Source organism: Apostichopus japonicus, chromosome 10 (assembly GCF_037975245.1).
Source record: "Apostichopus japonicus isolate 1M-3 chromosome 10, ASM3797524v1, whole genome shotgun sequence".
In the NCBI taxonomy this organism is placed as follows: Eukaryota; Metazoa; Echinodermata; class Holothuroidea; order Aspidochirotida; family Stichopodidae; genus Apostichopus; species Apostichopus japonicus.
Genome location: NC_092570.1, coordinates 1,894,001 through 1,908,282, shown reverse-complemented (window position 1 = coordinate 1,908,282; position 14,282 = coordinate 1,894,001). Strand labels below are relative to the sequence as shown.

General features: G+C 39.2%; 1 protein-coding gene across 1 annotated transcript in view; it reads left to right on the top strand.

Annotated features, from left to right (window-relative positions):
- LOC139974751 (uncharacterized) overlaps positions 1-14,282 on the top strand; it is a 65,206-nt gene that overhangs the window by 38,152 nt on the left and 12,772 nt on the right. The window contains exons 21-30 of the mRNA XM_071982140.1: positions 541-709; positions 1,857-2,048; positions 2,407-2,631; positions 3,209-3,367; positions 4,305-4,475; positions 5,540-5,683; positions 7,143-7,277; positions 9,626-9,804; positions 11,761-11,824; positions 12,970-13,134. Of these exons, the coding sequence (XP_071838241.1) occupies positions 541-709; positions 1,857-2,048; positions 2,407-2,631; positions 3,209-3,367; positions 4,305-4,475; positions 5,540-5,683; positions 7,143-7,277; positions 9,626-9,804; positions 11,761-11,824; positions 12,970-13,134 (1,603 nt within the window). The remainder of the gene's footprint in view (positions 1-540; positions 710-1,856; positions 2,049-2,406; positions 2,632-3,208; positions 3,368-4,304; positions 4,476-5,539; positions 5,684-7,142; positions 7,278-9,625; positions 9,805-11,760; positions 11,825-12,969; positions 13,135-14,282) is intronic.

Below are 14,282 nucleotides of genomic sequence, written 5' to 3'. Positions count from 1 at the left end.
AATGACTACAGGAACCTTCTTGTTTTTGGTGGAGGTCAAAGGTCATTTGGGGTCACCAAAGCTCACACTCTATAAAACCTTATAAACCCCAACCTTGTATACACAAAATCACAAGATATGTTGCATCACATGTAGCTCAAATTTGGCAAGTGTCATGTAATGAGTACAAGAACCCTATTACTTTTGGGTGGAGGACAAAGCTCATTTGGGGTCAGCAGAGGTCTAAATGTGAAAATATCAAGTGAATCTCATCAGGTTAACGATTACAAAAAGCAAATTCAGCTCTTTGTTGTTGTACGAGTGAGCATGCACAATAAATTACTAACAATGTCAACAAACATTGTTCTACTGTCTTCCTTTCATCGAGGTATTATGTGACATGATTCCCTGTCATCGATTATGTAAAGTGTTGACTCCATTTAGGTTTATTCTGCTCTCCATCTGCAGTATGAACTTCAGCCAGGGTTTTTAGCTTGCAAACTACTCTTGTGCTGCACATGTAATGCATTAAGAGGTTTCCTCTGGTTTTCTTCTATTTAGGGTGATAATGGTCCTCCTGGTTTACCTGGGCCAAAAGGTGTTCAAGGCAGTGTAGGTCCAGCTGGTCCACCTGGGGAAGGCATTACTGGCGAGCCAGGTCTCACTGGTGTACAGGGAGATCCTGGCTCAGTCGGCCCACGTGGAAAGCCTGGAGAAGTTGGAGATCCAGGTGGGTATTGGGGTCAGACTTGTATTTTAGTGAGCCAGAACTGGTTTTCATATTCCAGTGTAGTAGCCTGTACTCTTTATACTTCCTTTCATGGATTTGATTTGATTTATTTTTTCCATTTAAATGCATATATTTTTTACAGTGAAAAGACATATATAACAATTGATAAGAAAATGGTGGAAGGGCTTTGAAGCCGAAGCTTTTACAAGAAGCCCATCATAACATAATTAATTACAAAGTTAATGTAGATTTGCTCTCATACTTGTAGGTGAAGCTGTTTGGAAATTTTTATAGCTACTTATATGCAAGAGTAGGTAATTATACTTACATTTTAAGAGCCTTGTATTCATAACAAAATGAATTCTACATGTGCTCTACTGCACAATAAGTCTGATATGAAGGAACAAAGTAAACATTGGTTTATAAGGTGAGTTGAAGAACAATTGAGACATGATAATGCCAAACTGCATCACTTAATTAGAAAGAGACAATCATCAACATCTTGTCGGTACTCAGGAGAAGAAAGAATCCTCCGGCCAGTTGGGACAGTTTTTCTAATGGTAATACCTCTCTAAAACTGTCCTCCCATAGCATGCTTCAAAGCACTCGTATTGACAGTACAAACAGTTCCTTACCTGTGTCTGTTAGAAACATGATATTCATACTGCTCATACTGACAGTATAAGTGCTTTGAAGTGGTACACGAAAGTACAGTTTTCAGGAGAAGGAAGAAACGTCTGTGTGGAATTAATTCATGCTATGTCTCAAGAATTGTAGATTTTAAATGATTGGAATTTGCCATGGCTTTCCTAAATGTGATGCAAAAACACCATTTTAAAGTTTCTACATTTATGGACAAATTTGTTTGCAGCCATCTTTTTTTTTGTCCAATATCGGTGATCAGTGGAGGGGGGTGAGAGAGAGGCAGGGTAGAAGTAAACTAAAAGGGAAAAACTTGAAGATGGTAATAGGATGGATTTATTAGAAAAAGTCTTGAATAATTTGCCTTCATGTGAGTTGGTTAAAGTCCAGACATCTTCGGGGGTTGAAATTCCAGGAAGGGTTAAGAAGAGAGAGCTGAGAGCTGCCTTGCAGCTGCTCTGTAATACCATTATTGACGTATTCTTTGTATGTGTTTCCCATGCAGCTGAGGTCCCAGATGTAACTGAACCAATACCAGGAGAAGAGGGTGAACCTGGGGAATTTGGCGACCCAGGACCCAAAGGTTTCATGGGGTTTGAAGGTCCACCCGGAGAACAGGGTACAGTAGGGACTCAGGGATTCAAAGGAGAACGAGGTGATGTAGGTAACCCAGGTCTGCCAACTGTCGGCAGTAAAGGTGAGTTAGTGGTTTAAGTTCTGGTTTACTCAGACTACGCACAGTTCTACAAACCCTCTGTCAAGTTACGCTGTTCGCTCGACAGTGTAAATTTCTGAACTTGGAGGGGTTTTTAAAGAAGGGATCGGTAAAGAATAATAACCAGTCTTTCCCCGAGGCTGCAAAAGGATGTGGAAAACTTTTCCAAATATGTCATGAACCCCAAATCAACTTCATTTAACATCCTCAAACCTGTTATTTTGGGGGGGGGGGCTCACTCATGCTTTCCTCTTCTGCACTTGATCAGCTTCCCTATCTAATGAAACATCCTGACGAATACGTTCCTGTGATGTTGTTGGAACTTTACCTTTATTTTCAGGTTTCACTGGCCCAAGAGGTGACAAGGGCCCATTTGGCCCTGCAGGAGAGGAAGGCCCACGAGGATTAGCAGGCAGTTTTGGAATTGATGGGTTTCCAGGCAATCCTGGAGATAATGGTGACCCAGGCAAAGACGGTGAACCAGGAGAGGCTGGTCCTGATGGATTGCCAGGCCCACCAGGGGCAAGAGGACCTCAAGGATTCAATGGGTCCACGGGTCGTCAAGGTAAATGAAGCTCCCACTTACATTTTCCATCCCTTGCTGGATTCTAAAAGGTTGATGCGACTCTGTAGAAAACAAAATTTTTGCTGACAAAATATTTGTGTTCCAAGTTTGGGAAAATGAATAACCAGAAGTTTCTTCTTGGTGATGTTCATTGTGAAGGTGATCATGCAAAACTGTGAATAACATTCTGTTCCACACACCAATAAGTATATAGTAAAGTATTTGTGCTTTGGCAATCTGAGGGTTTTTAAGTCTGCATACCTTTTTTCTTTCTTAAACAGTGCCCTATTAATAGTTATCATGTGAATAAATTGGATGCATTTGTGTAAATAGGTGTTATGGTGTGTACATACAGCTGGAAGGTTATTAGTGACATCATGATGATAAAATCTTCAACAGCCAAGTAGGTTCATCTTACCGTCAAGACGCTCTGGGCATTAGCTTAGTGTCTAAGAGAACCAATGCCCAAGGTTTCTCAAGAGCCCAATTCCATTACAGTTTCAACTTAAAAGATAGTCTGATGTTTATCGTGTGCATTTTCTCAGAGCTAGTTGTTTATGTTGTCTTTTTTTGTCAGGACGTTCTGGTCGTGCAGGTTTCCAAGGATTCAAAGGAGCAAGGGGTGAACTTGGTAGAAATGGTGCTCAAGGAGCCCCTGGAGAGAGAGGAGAGGACGGTGTTGGAATCCCTGGTGTCAAGGGTTCGAGCGGATATGTTGGTGACCCTGGCTTAGAAGGTACTCATTTAAACTGCTTTTCGAATATTTATATTCAGCCATGAGCTTTTTCCGCGAATTCGCGGAATATCCGTGATTTCTTTTCTACCTTGGGACGAAAACTTTTATCCTAACACACTGTAGCATATGCAAACTGGAGCCTATACCGCAATTTTTGCAAAGTTCCATGATTTTTTTTGTACCCCAGGCCCATCCCTGTATATTGCACACTCTCTGAAGAAAATACTAGTTAAAGATGTTTGTGGCAAACTATCTGATTTTGAAGCATTTCTTGTATGGTGAGGTGAAAATGGACACTGAAAAGACCCCACATGTTTTTTTTTGGCTTTCCTGTTTTGAAGTTTCTATTCATGTTTCCAGGAGTAGTAAAATTGATTGGAGAATTCACACTCTTTTTATTGAAAATATCAAAGTTTAAGTCAAATTTTACAGCTGTTAGTGCTGACTCGCTTTGAACCCTTTTGAAGGCAAATAGACTTTATGAGATGCTAATGGCGTGTGCATGCACTTGTGGGTGCATGGGTGTGTGTGTGTGTGTGTGTGCATGCGTGTTTGATTGTATGTGATGCCTTGGCTTGTAAACAGCATACCTCAAAGATCACATGATGGGTCAATGTTGTATGTGGTGAAAACCATTCTTAAGTAACTTCATACTTCTTATTATGAGTATTGAGTACAAAATATTATCATTTTCTGTTGAAGGTCAATGGTCATTTTGAAGTCAATAGATAATAAAGTTTGAAATCGATTACATTAACTTCAAAAGTAAATCTTAAATAATTTGGTAGTTGCATCCACATAATCAAGTAAAAGAACCCTTGTGTGAAAAGTTGACATTAGTTCTTCCTGTATGAAGTTCTACAATGAATATTTTTTCCTCTTGGCTTTCTGGTTGAAACAAAATTTCAGAGATGCCTTTGGTTTTCTTGTCCTCCAGGGGAAGATGGTAATTTCGGGGTGAAAGGTCGTCCAGGACTCCCAAGTGCAAAGGGTGAGAAAGGTTTTGCTGGTTTCCAAGGTCTGGATGGACTCCCTGGTTTGCAAGGCCCAGAAGGCCCTCCTGGTAAACCAGGAAGACCAGGAAGAGATGGCCAGCCCGGATTATCAGGTATTGACGATAACTGAATATGCATTCATATGTTGAATGTACTTGAGTTTCCTGTAGAGACTACAGCAGTAAGCTGAATGTAAAACTGTTTAGTAGCGATGATCAACCTGTTAATCTTTACAAGTATGCTATAAGCAGTTATAAAAGGTTGAACACACTCTATACTAATGAATGTAAATCCCCCCCCCCAAAAAAAAAAAAAATTTAGAGGAAAAAGAGAAAATGCTGGATAGTCTTCTTGTAAAATGAAGCAAAACATTTCATTAACAGAACGGATAGATATATTAAAAGTAAAAGTTACTTGTTATACACATCTGATGCTGGTACTGATGTTGCATGCATTCCCTGTCACAGCTTATTCGTTTTGTTTAAAGGCATTGAAGACTTGCCCCAAACCGTGTGTCGCGCTTTGAAAAAGTTCACTTTCCGTTGCTTGCAAATGACGTTTGCTTCTTGTTGTAACAAAATGCAGACAGTAATGAAACGTGATACCTTGTTATCTTTGATCTAGACCTGAGATGTCCACGCTGCTATGTACACTGTTGTGGGTATTGACCGTAGCTGTATGTATTGACTGTACACTAGTGTCTCATTACCGACGGTAGCAAGCTGTGTGTGTGTATTTTCTGGGATCTATGGTGGTGTCTAACACTTCTGTTACACCTCATTCGAAACTAGGTCAGATTACCGGCATGAGACGTTTCTTTGTATGCGAGTCTTCACACCCTTTAATATGGCAGCATACCTTTGACACCTTAGGGGTGTACATATTAATTCATGGTGTAGTACCTGGTCAAGGCTGAACTGTGAAACATTTTTGTTGATTTTTTATTCTCTTCTGTGTTGACTTGAATTTTAAAGAGGACAGGAGGGGGGGGGGGGCTATTGCAAACAGTCATTCAGAGGACATCTTCTTGGGGGAGGGGGAGGGAAATAGGGTGAGGAGGGAGGGAGGGAGGGAATGATAGTCTGTTTTATACTGTTATGCAGATCATTGTTTAGATTGATGGGTTCATCCAACAAAACATACCATCAACAAAAATTTGTTCTCTCCCTTAATTAAGGTCTGCCTGGTCAACCTGGTGAGCCAGGTTTTCCGGGGCTCATTGGAAGGCAAGGCCCTGAAGGAGCACCAGGGCCTGATGGTGACCAAGGTGAACCAGGCTTAGCTGGCCTGCCTGGATATGACGGCTACCCTGGTAGAAGAGGTAAAAGATTGAGTTTCATCAAGATTGTTTGGCCCTGTTTGTACACAAAGTGGGCTGATCATTCTATATCATACACATTTGTTATATGTACATGTATCTACATATATACATACATACACACTTAAATACATACATGGATACATACATACACACTTACATACATATATATATATATATCTGAATACAATATACCATTCTGCAATCATTACATCAGGGTTACTTGCTTTGATAAATATTTTATGTTTTTTCTAGTATCCTGTATATACCATTACTGCACTGCTTTAGTATGTCTACGTTTATGCAAAATATATTAAAGGATTGGTTCAGGTGTTTGACATGTCTATTTTGTATGAAAGAGCACAAAAAGACAAAAAGAACAGTGAAGAAAATTCCATGATAGCATGCTCTGTTAAGGAGATATGACACTTTGAAGATATCAAAATTTCTTTGAAAACGACTGGTGTAGAAAGACTTACTGTGAGGGTGTGATGTCACATCCTCACTTCCTTAACATTTGTGAATATATTTCTTTAAAATTATTTAACATTTCTTAACACATTTGAAAATAATATAATCAAAAGTTCTTCAGATGTTTAATCTCAAATACTTCCTTTGACAAATATGAGATCTCCTGACATATCTTTTGGTTGAAAGTCATGAAATCTCACAAAATATTTAGAGACAAAACAAAGACTTTTCAAGAATGTGAGGATGTGACATCACAGCTAGTCAGATTTCAACAGTTTCTACACAATCTGATAAAACTTTACACTTGAATATCTCTTTAACCGAAAAAGATATTTGAAAAGTTTTTTCACCATTGTGTTTCTTTTATTGTCCTCTTTCATATAACGTAAACATGTTTGACAACTGAACCATTCCTTTAACTGAACTGAACATGAAAACATGAATTATAAAGAGAAAAACATTGCAACATATAACCCATTACTTATGCAGTAACAGCATTAATACATATATTAATTGACCTAAAATAAGTGAATGATAAAATTACATTCACAAGAAACTACAAAGCACAGTTAAACATACCTCTTAAATTGGGTTCTTCACCCTATACGATGTACAGTGCATGTGCCTCGCCCTTATAATTTAAAAAATTATAGACGTGTGTATCGGTTGAGAGCCAAAGCTGGACCGTCAAAGAGAGGAGGAGGAGGAGGGCGTTAACAATATTAGACCTCACCATTTTGGTGACTACGAAGGGGTCGACCGAGTGGCTCACCCTTACATTTTGGGAATACCTAGGATGGTTAAACTTGACAGAAACGCAGTCATCACAAAGGGTTCAGATTAAAACAGGGGCTCAATAAAATTAGAATTTGACTACCTGACATATATGACAGCATACGTTCAATTGGATATTAACCAAGCTACCTCCATGTAGGTCGGCATGCAGAGAAAACCTCACCACGACATTTTTTTGGAATGTTTTTTTCAATAGGTGACTATGGTGAACCCGGGGAACGTGGGCTGGATGGTCCAGATGGTATCCCTGGGGAACCAGGGGCACGTGGGATGGTTGGATCACAAGGTCTTCCAGGAATTACCGGAGAGGATGGAGGAATTGGGGCACCGGGTAAGTGTACTTCCTTCAATTTCAGTATTTTCTATATCCCCAAAATATTCTTGTTTTTATTTTGTTTTCTTGTCTTTGGACTGAACGTGGTTAGCCAGCTATGAGCAAACTTTTCCACCATGTTGTTACTACCAATCTTATCTGCCACACCTAATGCAGGTGTGGGCACTTATGGGCCATGTAGCTGTGAACTGTTTTTTAATCCTCATTGTTTGAGAATAATTGAAAATAGGTAGCCATTCCTCCGAGAGAATATTTAATTTCTTGCAACTTATTTAAGTTATAGCGGGAATCTACTGCTTGCTGTCAAGTGATCTGTGGTATATAGTTCTTCTGCACATTAAAGCAGCATTTTGCGTTTGATTGCCGTTTTCTACTTTTTTGACATGTCCATCAAGTTTTTTATATATATCAATTACATAACAGCAAACTAAGATATTAGCCAAGTTTTTCCCTGCCAACAACGTTAATTGCCCAGTAATTAATGATATTTGCAGATAATGAGAAAAGTGTCCACAACTAATTCCACATTTAAAATTAATCGCATACAGTTCCCCCAAACCCACTAGTTTGAATTCAACCAATAAGAGATGCAGGTTTAGTTATGAGCCATTGCTAAAAATAGATTCAAGACTTTGCATTGGTACAACCAGGGAGTTGTTATGGAACTCCCTGGTACAACTGCCATATAGACTGTACACAAATTGAGCATGGAGTTGTATTACGTATTGGTCAATGAAGTTCGTAGTGTTTAAATATTCATATTATGGGGAGGTTTATTGGAAACTACAACGGAAAATATCTTTGAGAAAAACAAAGTTGAGAGTTGCACATTTTTCAACTTTTATGCCACCATTTGAAGTAAGATTTAAATAGATAAGCTAGTTATGTATGTCGTTATGGCATAGTGGAGTCAGTGAGGTTGAGAAAAATCGTAGGAAAGGATGCAAAATGCTGCTTTAAACTATACAGAGCTACACAGTACTTGTTTTTAATTAACACTTGTTGCATACACAGTGCAGGTATCACTATACCGAGCACATTTTGGCATGTATAGGATTTTATATAAGGCAACAGTTGATTCTGCTTTCTGGTTGGAAGGAAAACTGCATCTTTTAAACAAGATAATACACTGCTTGTTGGGAATCTGATGGAAAGCTTTGTCTTATAAATGTGACCAGGGTGCCTCAATTTCATAAATCAAATTAATAAAGTAGCGAACATAAAGTAGAAGTTAATGTTCAGTTTAATTGCATAAAGCAACTCTTATGGGGTGTAAGTAAATTCCTGACATTTTCTTTCTAACTTGCTTCATTTATATTGATGTGACTGAGAGCCTTGGTCGAAGAAGTACAGTAGCATGGGTTATGATCATTAAAAAACACACTTCCAAAGAATTCTTTCAAAAGAAACAACAGCAAAATGTATCTATACAGTCATAAAATGGCAATGTAGAAGGTTAGCACACTAAACATGAATATTGACTGTTTGAGATAAAAAATTAAGTGCCAGTCTGTTGTCCTCCATATCATAAAGAAATATCCAAAGAAAATGTCCTTGTTTGTGAGGGGTACATGGGAAGGAAGTGCATGCTTTTTTTCAATTGATATGCATATTCCTATGGACGGTACCCCATAAATATATAGTAAGGTGATAATTCAAATGAACCTTGAGTTAAAATTTGTCAAAGATAACGCTTTGATGAATTAACTTCATATTTGGTGTGAGTAGAGGTCCCTATTGGTCCTCATACAGGTCAAAGGTCATTTCAGATCACCAGACGTCAAAATCTAAAACCCTTGTAAACTCGTTGCTATTTGGAAATTAATACTGGGAGAGTTTCATACTTGGAATTTGGATCCAGCTTAATAGTGGGTAAAAGATCCCTTTTTGTTCATCTACTCAAGAGTTAACAATTCATTTGGAGGTGATCGCCATCAGTCCAATTTTGAAAACCCTTTAACGGCCAAAAACTACAACGGTAAAATGTCGAATGAACTTCATACTCAGAATGTGTACGCGACTCTAACAGGCATAAGCTTTTTCCGCGAATTCACGGAATATCCGTGATATGTTTTCTAACTCGCGGACAAAAACTATTATCCTAACACAGTATAGCATACGCAAACTGGAGCCTATACCGCAATTTTTGCAAAGTTCCATGCTTTTTTTTTTTTACCCCAGGCTCATCCCTGCTTTAAGTACCAAGCAATAGACCTTTGTGTGCACAGTCTACGATAAATGTTTTCGTACAGAATACAACCGTGGAAACACTAGCTTCTATTTCTTGTCGGTCTTCACTTGTTTCAGCAGGATACATATTTCATACTTTCCTTCATTTACTTTAGGAGTGGATGGGGCACCAGGCCCTGATGGAGTCCCAGGCCTACCTGGACTACCTGGCTTTGCAGGATTGAAAGGCTTCCGGGGTCCGGCTGGGGACGCAGGAGAGGATGGAGAGGAAGGAAGAAAGGGGCTCATCGGTCCCAAGGGTATCATGGGTTTCGCTGGCCTCAGGGGTGTTCCGGTATGAACAAAATAACAACAATTTGGCATTTTTTTTACACTAAGCATGCAGTAAAATTTCACTGCTCATGAAGTTTGAAGTCTGTTAACGTCTTGACAAATTTCAGGTGTAGAACAGTCTTGGTCACCAACAAAGTCTGTTTTTACTTGGAAAGTGCATGCAGACATTTCTCAAAAGCCAAGAGAGCTGCAAAATTGATCTTGTCAAAGTTATACTTTTGTTCTCTCAGTACATATGTATACTACATATCGAGATTATGTCACGGGAGTGTCGTTTGTCGTCAAAGTTTTCTTTCAGTGTCTGAACTGATTCATTGGTAAAGTTCGTCTAGATATGTCATACATGTAATGGCAATGTAAAAGCAACCATGTGAATCAATATGCAAGAGAAACCGTCTGGCAAAAGTTAAAATATGCAATATGATTGGTTTTGCAACAGTAAATTAAACGGAAGGTTCTACTACTGAGTGCGTTTTCAACGACAGGATTGAGTAAAGGCGTCTTGCGTAGCATAGGTAATAGTTTGGTGACAAATTTGCAAAGTGTTTACGATGATCTGGTAAAAACGTTCAGCAGGCTATGTGTGCGGATCTTTAGGCCTTCTATTTACCGCATAACTGCATTGTGAGAATCTGGAAGTGTTGCAAGTGTTAATTTCAAATTCATAGTCGGTCAGTTGGTGTAAAAGGAATAATAGTCTAAGTGATAGACAATTTAAAACATTCAACATGGTGAGGCAGGATGAGGAGGCTGGTTTGTAGCCTAAGAAGCAATATTTCATGAATTCAATTCTTTGATTAGATGGGCCTTAATTTAATTAGCCAAGTGGAAATGTTGGCTATTTAATTTTTTTTTTTAATCAACACTACATTCGATTTGTAAAATGGAATGTCAATCATCATACATGCAACAGCAATGTACTATTATTATTATTAGAGGTATTGACATTCAAGCAAATTCACCATTCAAGTCATATTTTGCTTGTTTTTTGATCAATTTCTCTCGTTGGTGTTCAATATCTAAATCCAATAACAATCTTTGTCTAGTGGCCTTAGTCATGTTTTCATGTCCAATAATACCTAAATTTTTTTTTAAATTAATCCAGTTTTGTGTGGAAATATTTCCTGATCCTTTTCTACATGGTGAATTTTGGGCCCTTAAGAAATCTGTGGCAAAAGTGAGCCCAGCTAGGTGACATCAATACCCCCTCCCCCTCTCCCACCTCTTATCTCCCACACTGACAGCAGACTGTCATAGTTAACTATGTGATTGTTCTCCCTACTGACCACAAGATCAATTCTTCAGCTACATCTGATTGGATCTATTGTGTGGAATTGAATTTGAATTTATTGTCCACAATCGGAAATTCAGCTTACACAGGTTAATGAAAAACGAAAAGAATAGACTGCGATACACATACCGTATAAACAAAGATATTTATAAGTCCTAGAAATAAGAAACTTATCTTCTCACTAGATATATGGAATGGATGAAGTGTTATATAAATTGTGATGCTTAATTGTAATTAATTATTAATTACTAACTGGCCTCTAGGGATCTGATGCTTTGTAGTGGAATGTACACACTGGCCAAAGCGATTGTGAAATCGTGAAGATAAAGGGCAGGCAGATCAAGTAAGCGATGCAAGGCAGGGCAGAAAAATTGTTCAGATGGTTTGTATCTAATATGTTATTGGACCCTAGGCGAATATTTAGTCGGGTGGAGTGTGCGGCCCGTTACCGTTGGGCCGAAAAATACACTATGTACTTTGCCAGAAAGACTCAGTCTGTACAGTTGGAGCAGATCTTGCACCAACCCTAATACCGACTTCACATGTTAGGACCAGTGTGGAAGGAGGTTTAATGTTTTGTTGCAGATGTCACAATGTTTCTTGTCATGCTCTTTCAGCAAATTGGGATTGGCACTTTTAACGTGTGATTCTTGTTTTTTTGTACAGGGAGATGCTGGACTTATTGGTTTTCCAGGAGACAAAGGATTCCCAGGATTAAATGGTCTTACAGGTAACAAATCAATTGAATAGACATTTTGTGAGGCAGGCACTGTGATATATATAAATATACACAAATAGTATTACACATTTAATTTACAACTTGCAACTCTGATTTTCACGCACGTAGCTGTATCTCCTCCGATCAGCAGAACTGTGTAGGACACGGTATACATTGCATGTGACAGTGGCCTAAAGCCCGGGTCACATCTGCGCGATTCAACACGCGATTCAACTCGCAACTAAAATCACGCGAATCAGAAAAGTTGCTTCAAAGAAGTTGAGCTGATTAGGACATTGCTCTATTGCAAATCGACGGCGCAACTTTTATTGCGCAACAAGTTGATACCCGTGTCTAACTACGCGATTCAACCTTCAATTGTATTGCGAGTTGAATCGCGTGTTGAATCGCGCAGATGTGACCCGGGCTTAAGAGACGACATGTTTGACGGGACAGTTCCCGCGCAGTGGGCAGACGTTAGGTTGCCTGCAGTTGTAGGTCGGGTAACTTCATGAGCCCTGAATTGTGGGACTTTGCTGCATGTCCGTCATGCAGCTGTAGCTGATCTTGACTGTTTGACCTGTTAAAGATAGTGTTTTGTTGATGAGTTTAGATCAAAGCGCATGGCCGTGCTAATATTTACGTTTTGGTTTCGATGGTAAACGTAACCTTTGCATTCATGATGGCGTATTCGGGTGTGTGTGCGCGTGTGTTTGAGTGCGTTTGTGACGCCCAGCTTGTACACACGATATCTCAAGAAGGGAAGGTCAGACCAATTTCATATTTGGTGTGAAGAAGTACCACATTAAGTAAAAGATGCCTATTGTTCTGCCAGAGGTCAAGGTTCACATGGGGTCACCAGGGGTCAACTTGTGTAAACCTTGTACAAACATACACTTCAGGTTGTAAAGAAATTGTCTAGCTACTCTAGGTGATTGCCTGTCTTGATTCTTTTGATCAGTTGTCTTTTTTGTTAATGTCCTGTGTATGACGATTACCTGACTTGTTGAGAGCAGCCTCTTGGGTTAAAAATACTTGGAAGTACCAACCATCATTGTAAAGCAGGTTACAAGTAATATTGAGGTGATGCTCACACAGATGTTTAACTATGAAAACCATCCATCATTTGTTTTATTGTGTGCTGCTTCTCTCTGTAGGTCAAGTTGGGTTTCCAGGGCCTGACGGTGATAGTGGAGATCCTGGTGCCTCAGGAAGACCAGGCCGCAAGGGAGCCAGGGGAGAGAAGGGAACGCCAACCACTGTGCCACAAAGGGTCGGTCAAGGCGGAAATAAAGGTCAACCGGGTGGATTTGGACCCCCAGGTAAAAAAAAAAAAAAGAACCCCTCCAATCATAAGGTCCCAGGTTCGAGTCACTCCAAGATTAATGTATGTCGTCCAGTTACAGAGTTGTTTGAAAATTGACAATTCATAATCAAGGACGTTAAATATAAATCTAAGAGACTGACCTTGTTCAGCTTGCTGCTTTGATAAGCCAATGAGGAGGCTTCTTTGCGAGTTCCTGCTTGCAGGAGGATCTAAAATACATACATACATACATACAATGTTGAACTGCTGGGCATTGATCAGCTGAAACACCTTAAAAGCCCAGATTTTTGTTTTGTTTGGTTTATTTTTTGCTTTGATTGTTGTGAATTATCTCAACAACTAACTGCTTAAATCTAAAAGCTGATGCATTTGGTAAGATATACTTTGTCAAGAGTGAAATACTGAAGGAAAAAATGTCAAGTTTATTTTTGAAAGTCACAATTGGCAATTTACATGTGTGTCTTAATCATTATGCAAGTATGAAGGAGCAAATCAGTCAAACTGTGTACATAATTAAAAAACTGATTTTTTTCTAAACAGCTATGGTTTATACCTTGGAAGTAATAAGGACAACAACAACAACAAAAATTGTAGAGGAAAACACTCCCCTTTGGTTATTGTCTTAGTGGCATTATAATTAAGGTGGTTTCTTGGTGTCATACCAGTAGAAGGAAAGGTGTGAAATGATAGACACTGAACCAGAAGATTATGTCCTTTCTTCCAAACTTACCCAACTCTGTAATGGCCTAATATTTTCCAAACAGAGAGAAGATAAGTTTCTCTACAAAATAAATATCTGGCAACAGTGGCAGAGCTAGGGGTATTGGTCAGGGGGGGGGCGAGAATAGCCTGCAGGGGTGCTTTCGACACTATCTAAGCAGAGCGCCACCACAGGTTGGCGCGAAGCGTACAGAAAATTTTGGAGTAAAGATACTTTCTAGATCGCCGGAATGACCCTTTCCGGGCCTTGCTAGTTTGCAGATAAACGAACAATAAATAGGCGTCATCGCCATTTGTGACAACTCAAAAGTTTATATGGGTGTTGAAAGTACATTTACTTCATCACAATCCCTGTCGTATCTTTGTGAGTGCTTATGTTTTAAAAAAAATAGATCGAAAACCCCGTACAGTTCTTGGAAATAG